We start from the raw sequence: 17,069 nt of genomic DNA, 5'->3' as shown, positions 1-17,069 counted from the left end.
TTCATGTTTTTTTTTATATTTTCTCATTTGTTATATTTTCTCAATTGTTTATTTTGAATATGCTTCTTACCTTATGTTTTTCTTATTTATTTCTTTTGAATATGCTTCTTATGCCTATTTATTATACCTGTTTATTGTTTTTATATTTTGCCATGTATTAGTATTAGTTTTGGTTATTAAAAAAAAATCTCTTTTGTTACTTCATTATTTGTGTTCCAGTCTTGTTAACCTTAATTTCATGTCTCAAAATGAGAAATAGAAATTACTCATCGAGAACATTATATGTATATATGACTTATGTATGTAATATGTTTTGAAATAAATAAAAAAAAAATACATAAAGTTTGAAACATTTTGCTCAGGTCCAAATAAAGATATTGGTGTAGCGTTCTATTCTGTTTGCCTACCCTTGTGGAGAAGTGGCTTGAAGGTTAGTTATGTATATATGACTTTAGTATAAAATATGTTTTGAAATAAATAAATAAATATATAAACAAATCTACTTCATATTTCGTAACATCATTATTTATTTCACCCTCAAATCGCATTTTCTTGGTGTAACGGACTCCTTACCGCCAGATCCTGACGAAATTTAACGTAAATATTCAAATTCACCGACGGTTTTCTATCTTTCGTTTTGCCCGCGCGGGCCATGACAAAGTGCCGTCGTCAACAAAAAACGTTTTGTCAAATAAATCAAAAACGAAAAAGCGAACCTGATTCGTACACTGAGCGCAGAAGAGTCTATGAAATATGCTCATTTTTTCCTGAAATCACCCCCTATTTATCACCCCGGTTGGCCTGATATTTTACAGGGTGGTAAATGAAAAACAGGCAAGCAGGTAAAGAATGCAATAAACATATGTACAGTGGCTCAGAGTTTTTCATATTGTTTTTTGACATCTCATCAAAGATGAAGAAGAATTTAGAAGTCATGGAATTTACGGGGCTGATGACCGTCATAGGCTGGTTTAAGTAATCACTTTACACACGTGCTAAATTCACCAATTCTACCCATGATTGACAACCACAATAATTTTTATCAACAATAATATTAACTAAAATTTCGACACATTCAAAATATATGGTACATTTAGTATTCTGTAGGTTTGTTGGGTGATATATTTAGCAACTGTTCGGTGAAGGTGAGAAAATGGTTCAGAAAAAAAAACCTAACCATTTTTTTTCGTTACGATGTTTGTCGATTTCAGCGTTCATCCACCTATAAGGGAGTGAAAAATGAAAAGGCTTTATCATCAGGCTATAAGCATCCCGAGGCCTCATGTTCCTTATTTTCAAAACATAAATAAGGATTTCACCGAGCATTTTATTGTCCCTTTATGAAATAAAAATGTCATACGTTTGTTTACTCTTAAACATTTGAAAAAATTTCACTACTTTACTTGACAGCACAACGACAAAATGATAACTTCGACATATTTCGCCAACTTTATATTTCTTGTTGAAATTTCTTAGCGTCATAAATTCTTGGATTTCATTGCAATTTACTCAATTTCCTACCCTCCCGTTTCATAGTAAATTGGATAATCCTACCCTACTCATTCTGACGCTAACATCCACCTTATAGAAGACTTAGTCCTTTTTCTAACTTTACCCATATCTCCTCAAACATTTTACAGGGCTAATTTTGTTTGGAAAATTTCTATGGTCTTCGCAAACATTCTGAGATCAGCCATAAACAAAAATAAAATACAAAGGGTAGCCACCCTCGTTGTTGTTTGTGAACGAAAAAGGGACTCGAATAATTTCATACCCTAATAACCATGATATGAATAGAAACATGATATTTTTCGAATATATATATATATATATATATATATATATATATATATATATATATATATATATATATATATATATATATATATATATATATATATATATATATATTTATATTTATATATATATATATATATATATATATATATATATATATATATATATATATATATATATATATATAAATATATATATATATATGTATTTATATATATATATATATATATATATATATATATATATATATATATATATATATATATATATACATATATGTATATATATATTTATATATATATATATATATATATATATATATATATATATATATATATATATATATATATATATATATATATATATATACATAAACAATAAAACCTTTATCTGCACTCAATGGTGCATAGGGCACTGCGTCATATAAACGTAGTGTTATCTTGATCGTTTACACATGAAGGAAGGGTGATCAGCCCTCCGCTTCAGGTACCAGTCCAGGGTAATATTGAATAAATATTGCAGTGAAAAAATCACTTATATTTATTTTACCCCCCTCGGGAATCGAACCCGGGACCTCCAGAACGGTAGCCATGCGAGCTGACCATTACACTACGGAGGCGGACTTAAATATAAGGCGGAGTATATACATTATTATTGAATAAAAAAAATAGCTTTCTACCCATCACGCCACTTCCCCGCAGGGGTAGGCAGAAAAAATAGAGCCCCTGAAAATTTGCACACAATCCTCGCCATTCCCACATTCGCGCATCTTCTCATACGAACCCGCCGATGATTTCGAAACCCGCTTTCAAGCATTTGACAAACCTAATTGTGCCAAGTTTTTCTCGGTCTTCCTCTGCTTCTTTTCCAACTACATTTGTCTTATAAATTTGTTTATCCATTCTTTCCTCACTCATACGTTCCACTTGTCCAAACCAACTCAACACACCTTTCTCGATTTTATCGATAATGCTTATCTCAACCTTGAATTCTTTCCTTATTTCACCATTTAAACATCTATCATATATCGTTTTGCCGCACATTCATCTGAGGGATCTCATTTAGACAGCATTCAGTCTGCTTTTATCCTTCTTTTGCCAACTCCGTGCCTCGCTTCCATACGTAAGGGTTGGAGCCAGGACTCCGTTGTGTACTGACAGTTTAGCTTTCACTGATAGGTTTTTATTTGCTATTCCTTTACTGTGACTTTCTGATGAATCTTTGTAAGGGCAAAATTTAAAGGAACGAAGGAGTTTCTGCTCAATTAAAAGCTTCTTTTCATCTCACCAATACATGTCTCTAGTGAAGTTCTAGTGATTCAAGAACAATGTTTCAAAATTTGTTCACATATATAGAACTTCTATGAATTTGAGTAGTGTGGTTGTCAATAATGGGTAGAATTGGTGAATGTTACACGTGTGTAAAGTGATCTCTGAAACCAGTCTATGAGGTTCGTTAGCCCCGTAAATGCCCAGACTTCCATATTCTTCTTCATATTTGATGAGATGTAGAAAATAATATGAAGAACTTCAAATATTTGGGAACCACATATTTCAATACCTTTCCTACAGATGAAAAAAATGGAAGATATTTCAATTTTTGAAAAATAATTAAACGCCTTTTAATCAGTCATAAGTATAAACAATAAACAATGAGTGTAAGTCCGCCTCCGTAGTATCTGTCCGCCTCCGTAGTGTAATGGTCAGCACGCTCGGCTACCGTTCTGGAGGTCCCGGGTTCGATTCCCAAGGGGGGTAAAATAAATATAAGTGATTTTTTCACTGTAATATTTATTCAATATCACCCTGGACTGTTATCTGAAGCGGAGGGCTGATCACCTTTCCTTCATGTGTAAACGATTAAGATAACACTGCGTTAATATGACACAGTGCCCTATGCACCATTGGGGTGCGGATAAGGGTTTTATTATATACATTATTATTAAATCCTCAGCCCCGAAAATGCCCAGACTTCCATATTCTTCTTCATCTTTGATGAGATGTCAAAAAATAATATGCAAAATTTAACACTCACCTTTAATCTGTGCAAATTCTCACGTTTATTTGCGAAAATTTTTATGCCTTCTCGTAAAATAAAATTGTAATACTTATAACCTCAATTTGGCAAAAACATTTTTGTACCGCACTATCTCCTCTTTATGTCCCTATATTTCGTATGAACCAGTGTTCTGTGGTCATAAAAGTCCCAACTTTCCTGCGTATTAAACACGTTCACGCATTCTAGACGGGAACATTTGTGGATGTAAAGATGTTCTAAGCAACGTTGATCCCCACCTCGTAAAATAATTTGAAAAAAAAATTGAAAAGACAATCTTTACATGGATGAAGAAAAATATGGAAGTCTGGGCATTTACGGGGCTTACGACCATCATAGGCTGGTTAAAATAAACACTTTACACTCGTGTATCATTCACCGATATTCTAACCATGATTGACAACCACACTACTCAAATTCTTTTGAACTAAGTTGCGAAATTTATTGAAAATGTGAAACAATATAAAATTGTATCCCGATTTAACTTTCAATTCACATTTAAAAGCTTTCAATATACCTGTCACTGCTAATCTAAATAAATACAAGTTTGTAAATCTGTCACGAAATTTCCTAGAATTACCCCGGTGCAGGCAGTGAAAGGGATTAGTATTTAGTTCAATTAGTCAGCTGGATCCGATTCCGACTCGACGTTGGCTGGTACACAGACGCCCACAATCCCGACCAGCACAGCAGACAGACACGCAACTGTGCAAAGACACTTACAAAGAATGGACAGTCATCGCATTTCCACTCAACTTAGATGCTTCTGTATTAGATCTGGGCATGCGGTGGGACAGTTTTCAATATTCAAATTCTTGGAACTTCCATAATATATAAAATGTGGTTATGGTTTAAATTCGAAAAATAGTGTTCGTAATCTTGAATGACTAGAATTTCAGTAGGGACATCTATGGTGAGATAAAAGAAGATTTTTGTTGAGCAGAAACTTCAGGATTCAAGTGATATGCATAGTAAATAAAATGTGAGGTAGCATTTTTGGGTCGCAAATATCGCTCACTCCTTTCAACAACGTCATATTATATAAAAAAACTTGATTTTTCAGGAGATCGTTTTTAATGTTTGAAAATATAATACTATGTATTAAAAATAAATATCATGCCACTTATTGAACTTTTTACTGTACAACAGATCATTTTAGGTAAATATTTTTTCTCCATTGGAAAAATATTCAGTTTGTTAAAAAAAAAATTAAACAATACCTTTTCTTCAAAATGCAAAAAACAACACTTTCTGCCCTGTAGCAGGTACATATTAAGTTAAAAATATGCCACTTTTGCTGGGATAAAGTAGATTTTCTGGGCATTCCGAAAACATGCACAACTGAAAATCGACGGTTTTTCATATACGACGTTGTTGAAAGGAGTGAGCGATATCTGTAGGTGTATATAAATATATATATATATATATATATATATATATATATATATATATATATATATATATATATATATATATATATATATATATATATATATATATATATATATATATATATATATATATATATATTTATATTTATATATATATGTATATATGTATATATATATATATATATATATATATATATATATATGTATATATATATATATATATATATATATATATATATATATATATATATATATATATATATATATATATATATATATATATATATATATATAAATATATTTATGTACATTCTCCTATTTTATATGTGTAAAAAGGCATCACTAGTTCCGTGACATTTTTGCCTTTTACAGCTTATTCAATCAAATTTGTTCGATACCTTCACGACACGAATAAAAATTTATGTATAAGGTAACATGATATATTTATTCCCTTCGCTTTTCTCTCTGAAAATCAGTTATATCATGAAAAATATATCCTTATTTTATGTTTACAGATTTACAAAGAAAAACGTTTCGACATTTTCGAAATGTTCCTTTGTTTCTCTGTGATATATATTACAACTTTTCTTTTTCCGGAAATTTTATCTTACCTTTCTTCCTTCAATATTTGTTATTGCATTTGTAAAAAAACCTTGGTATTTTGTATTTACATCATTAGAATATAAAATAAAGGGATATGATTATTCTACTCATTTTTATATTATTCACAACATTTTGGGTGTGTTTAGATCCTTGAAAGAAAATTCTACATAGCGGTTTTTTTATTACATTTTTTAATCTCCGTAAAAATGAAGGAAAATATCTTTCTGGTGTTCCTTATTCTATCACTCAGACTCTTGCCAGATATGCTCCTTAGAGTTGAAGACTCTGACACTCTTAGCATGTCCGCTCTGCATTCGATCCCATATATCATAATGGGTCCTATACAAGTTTTATATATTTTAAGTTTTAACTAACTAACTAACCATCACGCCGCTTCCCGCAGGGGTAGGCAGAGAGAATAGAACGCCACACCTCTCTGTCTTTGCAAACATTCTTCGCCTCTTCCACGTTCATTAACCTCCTCATACATACCCGCCGATTGTTACGACTCCTAACCTGACCACTTTCAAGTATTTGGCATACCTGATCGTGCCATGTTTTTCTCGGTCTTCCTCTGCTTCTTTTCCCACTAACATTCGCCGCATAAATTTGTTTTACCGTTCTCTTCTCACTCATTCGTTCTACATGTCCAAACCATCTCAACACACCTTTCTTAATTTTATCGATTATGCTTATCTCAGCTTTGCATTCCTTTTAAGAACGTCATAAATAAAAAATCGTCAATTTTCAGTTGTGCATGTTTAGGATTACGATATTCTAATACTTAATTCGAATTAAATTTTCGTTTTGTCGCACATTCTTCTGAGAGATCGCATTTCGACTGCATTCAGTCTACTTTCATCCTTCTTTTGCCAACTCCATGTTTCACTTCCATACATTTGAGTTGGAACTAGGACTCCGTTATGCACTGCCAGTTCAGCTTCCGCTGATAGATTTTTATTTGCTATAACTGATTTCAGTGCACCATTCACTTTGTTCCCAGCATTCAGATCCTTGAAACATAATTCCACATAGTGGTTTTTTTATTAAATTTGTTTTACCGTTTTTTTCTCACTCATTCGTTCTTCATATGTTTTAAATATTTTAATTTTGCTGCCGATCTTCGTATCAGGATTTTTCCATATAGAATTTTTCGGGTATCCTGAGACGACTGCAGCTTTGTTTACCTGCCCCATTACTTCACAACATTAAAAATATATCATTTATTAAAAACTCACGATTTTTAATGTTTATTGTGTTCGTTGTTTGGTCCTCAAAAACTTGTATATCGGGCACGTTTCATGCTCTCTATCCTATCCGTGAACAATTAATTTGCCAATAATGAACAAAGATCGGACCTTACAAAGGTGGGGAGGATAGTTCTCAGTTTTAATAAAGAAAAACGTGACGCAAGCGAAATAATAATTAATCCGCAAGCCTCTAATAACGCCATTGTACTAGAAAAGGGTGAACCTCTGAACCACCCTCGGCCCTACCACGTGTGGTTGAATTAAGAAGATTAAACTTTGTTATGGTATAATAACGGCTAATTATAAATTTTAATTTTAATTTAGATGCGTAATAGCTTTTTTAATTTGAAAATTAACTAAAGTTGGAAAAAAAAATTATATCAGGATTCTTGACATCTCAGCAAAGATGGAGAAGAATATGGAGGAGTGGGCAAAAACGGGGCGGCTTACGACCGTCATAGGCTGGTTTAAATAAATATTTACACTTTACACAAGTGTAACATTCACTAATTCTACTCATAATTGAAAAGCACACTACTCAAATATAAGAATTATTGCTCAGTAAAAAAACTTCTTCAACTTACCAATAGATGTCTTACTTCTTACTTCTTCTTACCAATAGATGTCTCTAGTGAAAATTCTAGTGATTCATTCAACAATGTTTCGAAATTGGATCATATATATATATATACATATATATAGTAAAACCTATTTCTATCGTTCCTCGAATAATCGTTTTTCCGAATGTGTCGTTTATTTCTTCTACCCCAGATTCATTTCATACAAAAATAGATCGTATTGATCGTTTCTCTATCATCATTTTATCGCATTCATCGTTTGAATTACGATCCAAATTTGATATTTTTGACTATAAAAATTTAAAAGAGTAATCAATTGTCTTTATTTTTTTTAAATAAACCATTTTAAATACTTATCAATTGGTTTGATTGTCAATTTGCGTGATACCCATTTCCGTTTTTTTTTTGTATTTTTTCTAAAATCAACTATTTTTTTGCAAATTTGCAAAAAATTTCACTCGAGTTACTGGTATGTCATACAAATTGTTTTCCCGCATTTATTGTTTTCCCGTATTCAAAGTTTATTTCGATAGGTCCCTTGAAAAACTATAGAAAGAGGTTTCACTGTATATAGAACTTTTAAGAATATGAGTAGTGTGGTTGTCAATCATGGGTAGAATTACACGTGTGCAAAGTGATCACTCAAACCAGCTCATGACGGTCGTTATATTCTTCTTCATCTTTGATGAGATGTCAAAAAAAAAAGTTATTTTTTATTTTTTTTAAAGCAAAAAAGTAATGAATGCCATCCCAGTAGGGTAACCGAAAAAGTAACAGTTACTAATTAGTCACATCTCTACTATGAGCAGGGAACCTTATGTAACATCACATAACATTTACGTATTTACGGATTATGAAGTTTCGGGTGCACAGCTATATAGATATAACACACACAAGTTTAATATGAATCAAGAAAAAAGTAACTAATATTATCCCATTCGGATTACCAAAAAAGTAACGAATACCATCCCAGTCGGGTAACTGAAAAAGCAACAAATATCATCCAAATCGGGTAACTGAAAAAGTAACGAGTACAATCCCAGTCGGGTAACTGAAAAAGTAACTAGTACAATCCCAGTCGGGTAACTGAAAAAGTAACGAGTACAATCCCAGTCGGGTAACTGAAAAAGTAACTAGTACAATCCCAGTCGGGTAACTGAAAATGTAATGAGTACAATCCCAGTCGGGTAGCTGAAAAAGTAACGAATACCATCCCAGTCGGGTAACCGAATAAGTAACAGCTAGTTATTAGTCACATCTCTAGCGAGTGGGGAACTAATGTGACATCACATAACATTTACGTATCTACGGATTGTGAAGTTTTGGGTCCACCGACGAATAGATAACTCATACAAGTTTCATATTACGAGTGTCTCCTAATAGCGAGGCATAATTCTCGCCCGTGGGGAAGAGGTTCTCTATGCAGGAAATAAATGACCTCTGGAATAAATTTTCCCGGGTGCTTTTGCGGCAAAATAAGATTGTGTGTTTGGATATTCGATATGCCACGAAATTAATTACACAATTCGATCTAAAATTTCTACTTTGTAATTGGGTTCGAAATCGACAGAACGGTTTCAGATTATTATGTTTGTAATATCGAAAGTGATTCGATTATAAAATCACTTGAATGTATCCAGCAAACAAATATGTATAAAATTTACAACATTTTGAGTGTGTCCAAATACTTTTATACCAAATATTTGGAAACACTCAAAATGTTGTAAATAAATTAACTGGTCAAATTATAAAATTAAATAATAAAAATGATAATGATATTTTCTGGCGTTTCTCATGTGTGTGATTGGGTATAATCTCATGGGTATAATCCAGGATTCGGACCTCACATACTAATAAAAGAGTTTCTGCTCAATAAAAAGCTTCTTTCATATCACCAATAGATGTCTCTACTGTCCGTTCATACATTTTTGATAGGTACATTTATTTGATAGGTACATTTTTGATAGGTACAGGTACATTTTACCTCTGATTTATTTAAATTCATATTTTTTATGTTTATATTTATTTTATTTTATTCGTTTATAAAACAATGATTATTCCAGATGGAGATTACTGCTAAACAGTATTATTTTTATATTATTTTTTTGACATCTCATCAAAGTTGAAGAGTATTAAAGTGTGGGCATTTACAGGGCTGACGACCGTCATAGGCTGGTTTAAGTGATCACTTTACACACGTGTAACATTCACCAATTCTGCCCTTTATTGACAACCACACTACTCAAATTATTGGAGTTCTATTGTATATATGTATATAAACCAATTTCGAAACATTGTTCTTGAATCACTAGAGACGTCTATTGGTGAGATGTCAAAAAATAATATGAAAACAACTTCTGTTATTGGAGATAATCCAGATTTTGTGAACGAGTATTTGGACACACTCAAGATTCTGTAAATAAATATTTTTGCTAAAATATATTACACGAATAAAAAAATATCATATTGAAAGGGTTAAAGGACTATCTCATTGAATGTAAGATTTCCGCTATCATACCTCAAAAGCGGGAATTTTCCTTCTAAAAGTGCAGTGCAAACCTCTTTAAAATTTAATCATGCCTCAAGAGACACTTCCACTACTTTACGAGTATACTTACACTCAGCCACAACACATACTCGTTTATCATCCTGGCCTGTTTATACACAGTGAACGCCTTTCCCTAGCCGAGAGAATGACTCGTTGTTTTTTTCTGTATCAGGCTTTCATTACATCACGCTTCAGATAAGAACGGGGTTGAAAATATAAAGTGCATCGCCTTTTTGGCTGAGCTTTTTTGCTGAGCTTTTCCACCCTCCCTGACTGATGGCGGAAAAAACCTTTAATGCATCCTTGCAGGCATTTGATCAGCTGACAATAGCAAAAGCAATGAAAATTTAATTAAAACGTCAGAAATTTTCTCACAGAGTGCAATTAAAATCAAGGCATTGATCCAATAATAGATTTCTTGAGTCAGAAGTACTTTGAACTTTGGTAAAAAATTGCATATTTTCACATCTCAATATAGATAAAGAAGAGTATGGAAGTCTGATTATTTACAGGGCTTACGATCTGTTATAGGCTTGTAAAGTGATCACTTTACACACATGTAACATTCAGTGATCACTTAAACAAGCATATGACGATCTTAAGCCCCGTAAATTCGGATGGGTTCGATTCCCGCCAAGTGCGAAATAAATTCAATTAAGATTTATTTTCAGTTGGTCTGGATATTTGTGATGTATTTTTCACATTTACCTTCCCTATCTTTATTATCCTACCTACAGACAAGCCTAATTTATTACGAGGCTATGATGTCCTTAAGTAATTCACCATGTTATCATAAATATAAATATTTATAACAAGCCGTTGTGAGGTCATTGCTGTACGAGAGAGCACCTTGCGAGGATTGGTGTCTTTGACTCCCCCATTTGCGAGTGTCGTTTCGAGGAGGAAGACCTTAACCACATATTCTTTGTTTGCCCAATAAATGACCAAATGCCAAATTTTTTAAATCTCTGGCCCCGCTTATTCCCCTCCCTACAAATATCCATTTCATCCTGGCGAGCAGGAACCCAATTTTGTACAGACTGTTAGTTGTTTTTCTGAAATTAAATGGAATAAATTTACAGTCTATCTTTATAATTTATAGTCTATCGTATTTTATAATTAAGAATTCAATTAACTTGACATTGGCAAATGCATTGTATTACATGTGCAACACCATTCCATATTTAAAAAAAAGCCGTTGTGAAATGTTATAATTATTCATACACACCTTCAATAAATTAAATTATAATGTTACGAATATCCTTTGCTTTGCGGGTTATTCCTATAATTTTTTTTTAAATGTGTCCAGCTTCCATATTGTTCTTCACCTATGTTGAAATATCAATAACAAAAAAATACTTTAAGTGTAGGTTTTGCATTTCTGACAGTCATCTTGTTGTTTTCAGAGCTGGATTTGGATTATCTGGAGCGGCGGACGGGCGCCTTGTCGGCGGGCCCCCCCGGCTCCCTGGGGCGCCCCAGCAAGCCCCCGCCTGAAGCCAGCCCTGACTCACTAGACCTAGTGAAGGTCCTAGTACTCGGAGCGCCTAGCGTTGGGAAAACTAGTATTATACAGGTAATTATTCTTATATGCGTGTCTTGTCAGATCCCTATGACGTCGACTATCACTTAAGAGTAATTTTCCTTGTCTTGGGCAGTCTATACAGCGCCTAGACGGTTCTGATCCCCGTCTAATCTCGTATATTCCGGAGCCAGGAGATCTGCCTTCTGCCCACACGTCGTCGACCCTCTATTTTACCTTTTAAGATTGGGTACAGTAGCTTGTACTTCTCTCCTCTCAGCACATGCCCCAGATAGGACACCTTCCGGACCTTGATATCAGTTAGCAACTGTCTCCCTGCTCTTGCTCTTTGGAGCACATTTGCAATGCTGACTATTTCGATCCATGAAATGCAATAAATCAACAACTACACAGCTTTTTCTTCAATGCCAATCCAAAAACCGAATTAATTTCAAATGAATTAAATCGATTAATTTTGAATTAATATATTTGTTTTAAATACGTTGTTTTTTAATTCGATAACTCGTGTCTAACTCAAAGGTCAATAAATATTTCAATTCAGTTATTATTAACGATTCCGTTTTCGAATATTTAAAGGTAGCCGATCTGAATTTATCACTTTGTTTACTAGTAGCTTCCTACCTAGTCGTTCTGTGTGCAGTATAACTTGTCAAACCAGTGTTTGTCAAACTTTTATGCATAAAATGCACACAAAAAATGTGTACACGCTAAGAATGATGTGATTGAATGAGCTTAAGTTCAAGAACATAACTGCTTTATTAAATACAAATTGGCGAAGGTAGATTAGGTAAAAATTTGAAAATCAGCAATAATTAAGACACACGAGGTTGTAACATACATATATCCGAACTCTTTAGTGAAAATATGGTTATTTACAGGACTTACGATCGTCATAGGCTTGGTTAAGTGATCACCTTACACACGTGCAAAATTCGCCGATTCTACCCTTGATTGACAACCAAACTATTCAATTTTTTTAACATCTATATAAAACTTCTAGAATTTCCAAAAATGAGTAGTGTGGTTGTAAATCGTGTGTAGAATTGGTGAATATTACACGTGAGTAAAGTGATCACTTAACCAATCCTATGACGGTCATAATACCTGTATATATAATCGTACTCAGATTTATATACTCTTTTTCATCTATGTTGAGATGTCAAAAATATTATTTTTTGTATAAATGTCAGCCGTAACAATTACATTTTAATCTACATTTGACCTGATGGTGGAAGGATTATTCTGCAACCGGTAGTCATGAAGAAGTGTTTGTTTTTTTTGTTCACGAAGTTTTTTTTTAATATTGATTCACAATGTGAACGATGAATGGTAAGGAGAGAATTAAAATTATTTTTCTCTTAAAAAAAATTAAGTTACATTTTTTTTTAAATATATCGATTGCGTCCCACCGTTTTGGAAGCTCTGGATAAAAGTAAATACATTGTTTGGCAAATGGCTGAACTGTAAACTTTGTATTGCAACTACCTCGTTTAATTAATTAAGTTTCTATTCGCGTTCAACGCCGAGACAAATATATAATAAAAATTGTGTTTCACTGTAAATGAATTCTGCACATGTTTTAAATATGAAAAAAATATGTATTTTGTATGTAAGTTTTACTTAGTAAATAGCACTATTTACAGTGGCTTATAACAAGATATCCATACAAAAAATATTAAAAGTGGTATTTACTAAGACAAAACTAAAATTAAAAATATAGCAGTCATACAGGAGAAAGTGACCAAGTGTATTTTTTACAAAAACGTGATCATTGACTATTTGATATCTTACTAGCTTAATATTGCCCTGAAAATATCCCATATGGAACTTCCAAGAATTTGAGTAGTGTGATTGTCAATAATGGGTAGAATTGGTGAATGTTACACGTGTGTAAAGTGATCACTTAAACCAGCCTATGACGGTCGTCAGCCCCGTAAATGCCCAGACTTCCATATTCTTCTTCATCTTTGATGAGATGTCAAAAAATAATAAGAATAGTAATCAGTTTTTATTTTATTTTTTTCATGTGGCCACTCCAGCAATTCGTTTGGAACGACTTTTCCGACGAGTACGCGCCAACCGATCGAAAACACACCTTCTACCCTTCAGTCATCATCAACGACCATCTCTACGAAGTCAAAATATCAGACATACCCGTCATACCGTACTTTCCAGTCAACTCCTACTACGAGTGGACCGATTTCCGTTTCTACGGGCTTAGAAATGCCACTGCCTACATCCTGGTCTTTGACCTATCCAACATAGAGACGTTCCAGTATATCAAAATGATCAGAGAACAGATATACGAGAGCAGGGATATGAGGAATGTTCCAGTACTAGTCGTAGGTAATAAGCAAGACTTGATTTGTAATTCAAACGCTAATACAGTTGGATCAAGTAGCTCAGGATCCACTGGGGCACTTCAACAACTGACGTTACCTTCAACATCTGGTACCAGTTCAATCTTGTACGGACACAGCGCGGAACATAGAGATAAGAGGAGAGACATCGTGAACTTGGTCAAGAAGCACTGGAAATGCGGATACGTGGAGTGCTCCGCCAAGTATAACTGGAGAGTGGTAGCAGTCTTCAAGGAGCTGATGAAGACGATAGACGCTATGGAGAGCGTTCAGACATGCAAGGATAGAGATGCGAGTACGCCAATGATGGACAATATCCACGAAGCTCTCGAGGGTAACCGGTGCGTGATTTTTTAGCGGTTCTTCATGATCGGCTGGCTGAGGTGGACGTGCGTCTATTACAGTGGGTTGCTCAAGGAGATGCTGAGGGTCCTCGGTGTCATCGTCTGCTCCAGGATTATCAGGTGCAGATGGCGAAGTGTGATTGCCGCCAATGTGAAAAGACAGTAATGATAAACAATTTACAAGATTTTGTAAAAGTTTATCATCCAAAGCAATAATTAAAAAAAAAAATAGATGTTGGGACACCAGTAAATTCTCGACATGTTCAATTAATACGTTAACTGGCGTCATTAAATAAAATGTGCTTTGTTTAAAAGTTATGTCTGGATCTCTTTCAAAGTACTCACCTCCCTGACGCACTTCACTTTTGGAAACAGTGGGACGCTTCTTTTGTGAATGTCTATCTCATGAATTGTCTCAAATCTTCCATCCTTTCAAAGGTATTTTGAATTCGGGGAATAAGTTAAAAGGATCGAGATCAGGTGATTAGGGTAGGTAGGGAAGAACAGTGATTGAATGTTTGGCGAAAAAACTCCAAGTTCTGATACCTGAATGGGCTGGAGCGTTGTTGTTTCATCAGCTTGAGATCATTCAGTTGAGTTTTTGGTCATCACTTCAGTCTACGTATTAATTGAAAAGCCATCTTATTCGATATAATAAATCATGTTGTCATAGTGATTACAATATTTTTGTTTGTTAAATATTATATTTGTAAAATATTGATAAAAACATCATTTTAAGCGACAAAAACGATTACTAGAACGCGATACAGCAGACGTGTTCGCATTATCATTTCAGACTTTGACAATGACGAGTTAAGCATATTGAAGTCCTCATATTCATCATTGACCAATTTTGATGAACGATAAATCGAAGAACTTCGTTTAGAGTCTGTTCTACTCGTGGGAAGCGCTAAGGTGTTGCATCGGTTATTCGACTGGGAATTCTGAAACATATTAGTTCCAGGAAGTCAATTGCGAGTCCTAGATACCTAAACTATCCTACTTGTGACGATGTTACGAAACATTCGTAGAAAAAAATCGTCAGAAATAAAATGAGAATAAATAAGATTTTTTTTTTCAATATTTTAGAAGTTAAAGTAACATTCTTGAGGTTTATGAAATCACGTAATAATGAAAACAATGTACTTTAGGAAAGTACTGTAAAGTATTTATTTAAAGAAAAAATGTTTAAAAGTGTGAGATGGTACGATGTTTAGTACGTCGTATATCTGAAAAGATAATCCGCCTTGTCCGCTAATGCTGTCACGTCTGCACAATTGCCCTTCTGTTGATTTTATTGTACAAACTGTTATTGTCTTTTACGTCGCAAATATCAAATATGACAGCTTTTGACGCAATAAACTGTAATGCAATAACTGTTACGCTAATTACTCGTGTTATTTAATCAGTTACGTTATTCAATGCAATAATATGATTCACAAACGATAAAATTGTGTCACCGCAATGTTCGCTTGTCGGTGTTAAGGTGTTGTGATTATAATTACTATAGATTACTACCGTTAAGAGCCTAGCTGATAAATATTATGTAATTTTAAATAGTACTGAATGTAAACATTCATTGTATCAAATGAAAATGTTGTTATTTGAAATATATTAATAGGGATATATTAAATATATGAGATAGAGAAAGAGGAAAACGTTTGAAAAAAACCTTCTTACGTTAAAAAAACGTGGATTAGAAGTAACTTTTTTCATGGATAAACTGTCATTACAGTCTACGTAATAAATGTATGATATGTTCACGTATATATATAATATCAATAGGCAAAGGGGTATATCTATAAAAAAGTTCATTTTCTAAGTTTGTTCCATAAAATGTCTAAAATAGTGTATTCCATAATCTAGCAAAAGGAGAAAATGTCTAAAATAGTGTATTCCATAATCTAGCTGTTGTTGCAATACTTATTTAGTTTTATTAAGATATGAACAATACATATAAAAATACATAAAACAAATGAGTTATTTAATTTCACAAGTTTGTTTTTGCTCTCCTGTAAAATTTGGTCTGAGACAGATATATCCCTTTGCCTTTACACTACCTATATTTATATATATATATATATATATATATATATATATATATATATATATATATATATATATATATATATATATATATATATGTATATATATATATATATATATATATATATATATATATATATATATATATATATATATATATATATATATATATATAAATATATATATATATATATATATATATATATATATATATATATATATATATATATATATATATATATATATATATATATATGTATATATATATATATATATATATATATATATATATATATATATATATATATATATATATATATATATATATATATATATATATATATATATTTATATATATATACGAGTATATATAAAAAAAAAATAAGATTAACAAAATCTCACATCGGTATATATTTTGTTGCCATGTATTTATAATAATACATTAATCCTGTATAAAAGCGAGAAGAATATGATAAAAAATAATTGCTCTGGTGTTATAATGATTAAAATGCCGCTTTAATACTTTTCATTTTAAGGTGTCGATTTATAAACAA

The 17,069-nt window shown here is 32.5% G+C and overlaps 1 protein-coding gene across 1 annotated transcript in view; it reads left to right on the top strand.

The window, feature by feature from the left end:
- LOC148301175 (ras-like protein family member 10B) overlaps nucleotides 1–16,094 on the top strand; it is a 174,612-nt gene extending 158,518 nt beyond the window's left edge. Inside the window, exons 3-4 of the mRNA XM_088273710.1 lie at nucleotides 11,629–11,798; nucleotides 13,805–16,094. Coding sequence (XP_088129836.1) covers nucleotides 11,629–11,798; nucleotides 13,805–14,482 — 848 coding nt within the window. The 3' untranslated portion in view covers nucleotides 14,483–16,094. The remainder of the gene's footprint in view (nucleotides 1–11,628; nucleotides 11,799–13,804) is intronic.
- Nucleotides 16,095–17,069: the final 975 nt, after the last annotated feature.

Source organism: Brachycentrus maculatus, unplaced genomic scaffold (genome assembly GCF_059751285.1).
Source record: "Brachycentrus maculatus isolate JH-2025_06_01 unplaced genomic scaffold, ASM5975128v1 h1tg000597l, whole genome shotgun sequence".
Taxonomy (NCBI): domain Eukaryota; kingdom Metazoa; phylum Arthropoda; class Insecta; order Trichoptera; family Brachycentridae; genus Brachycentrus; species Brachycentrus maculatus.
This window is presented reverse-complemented; position numbering and strand designations above follow the sequence as displayed.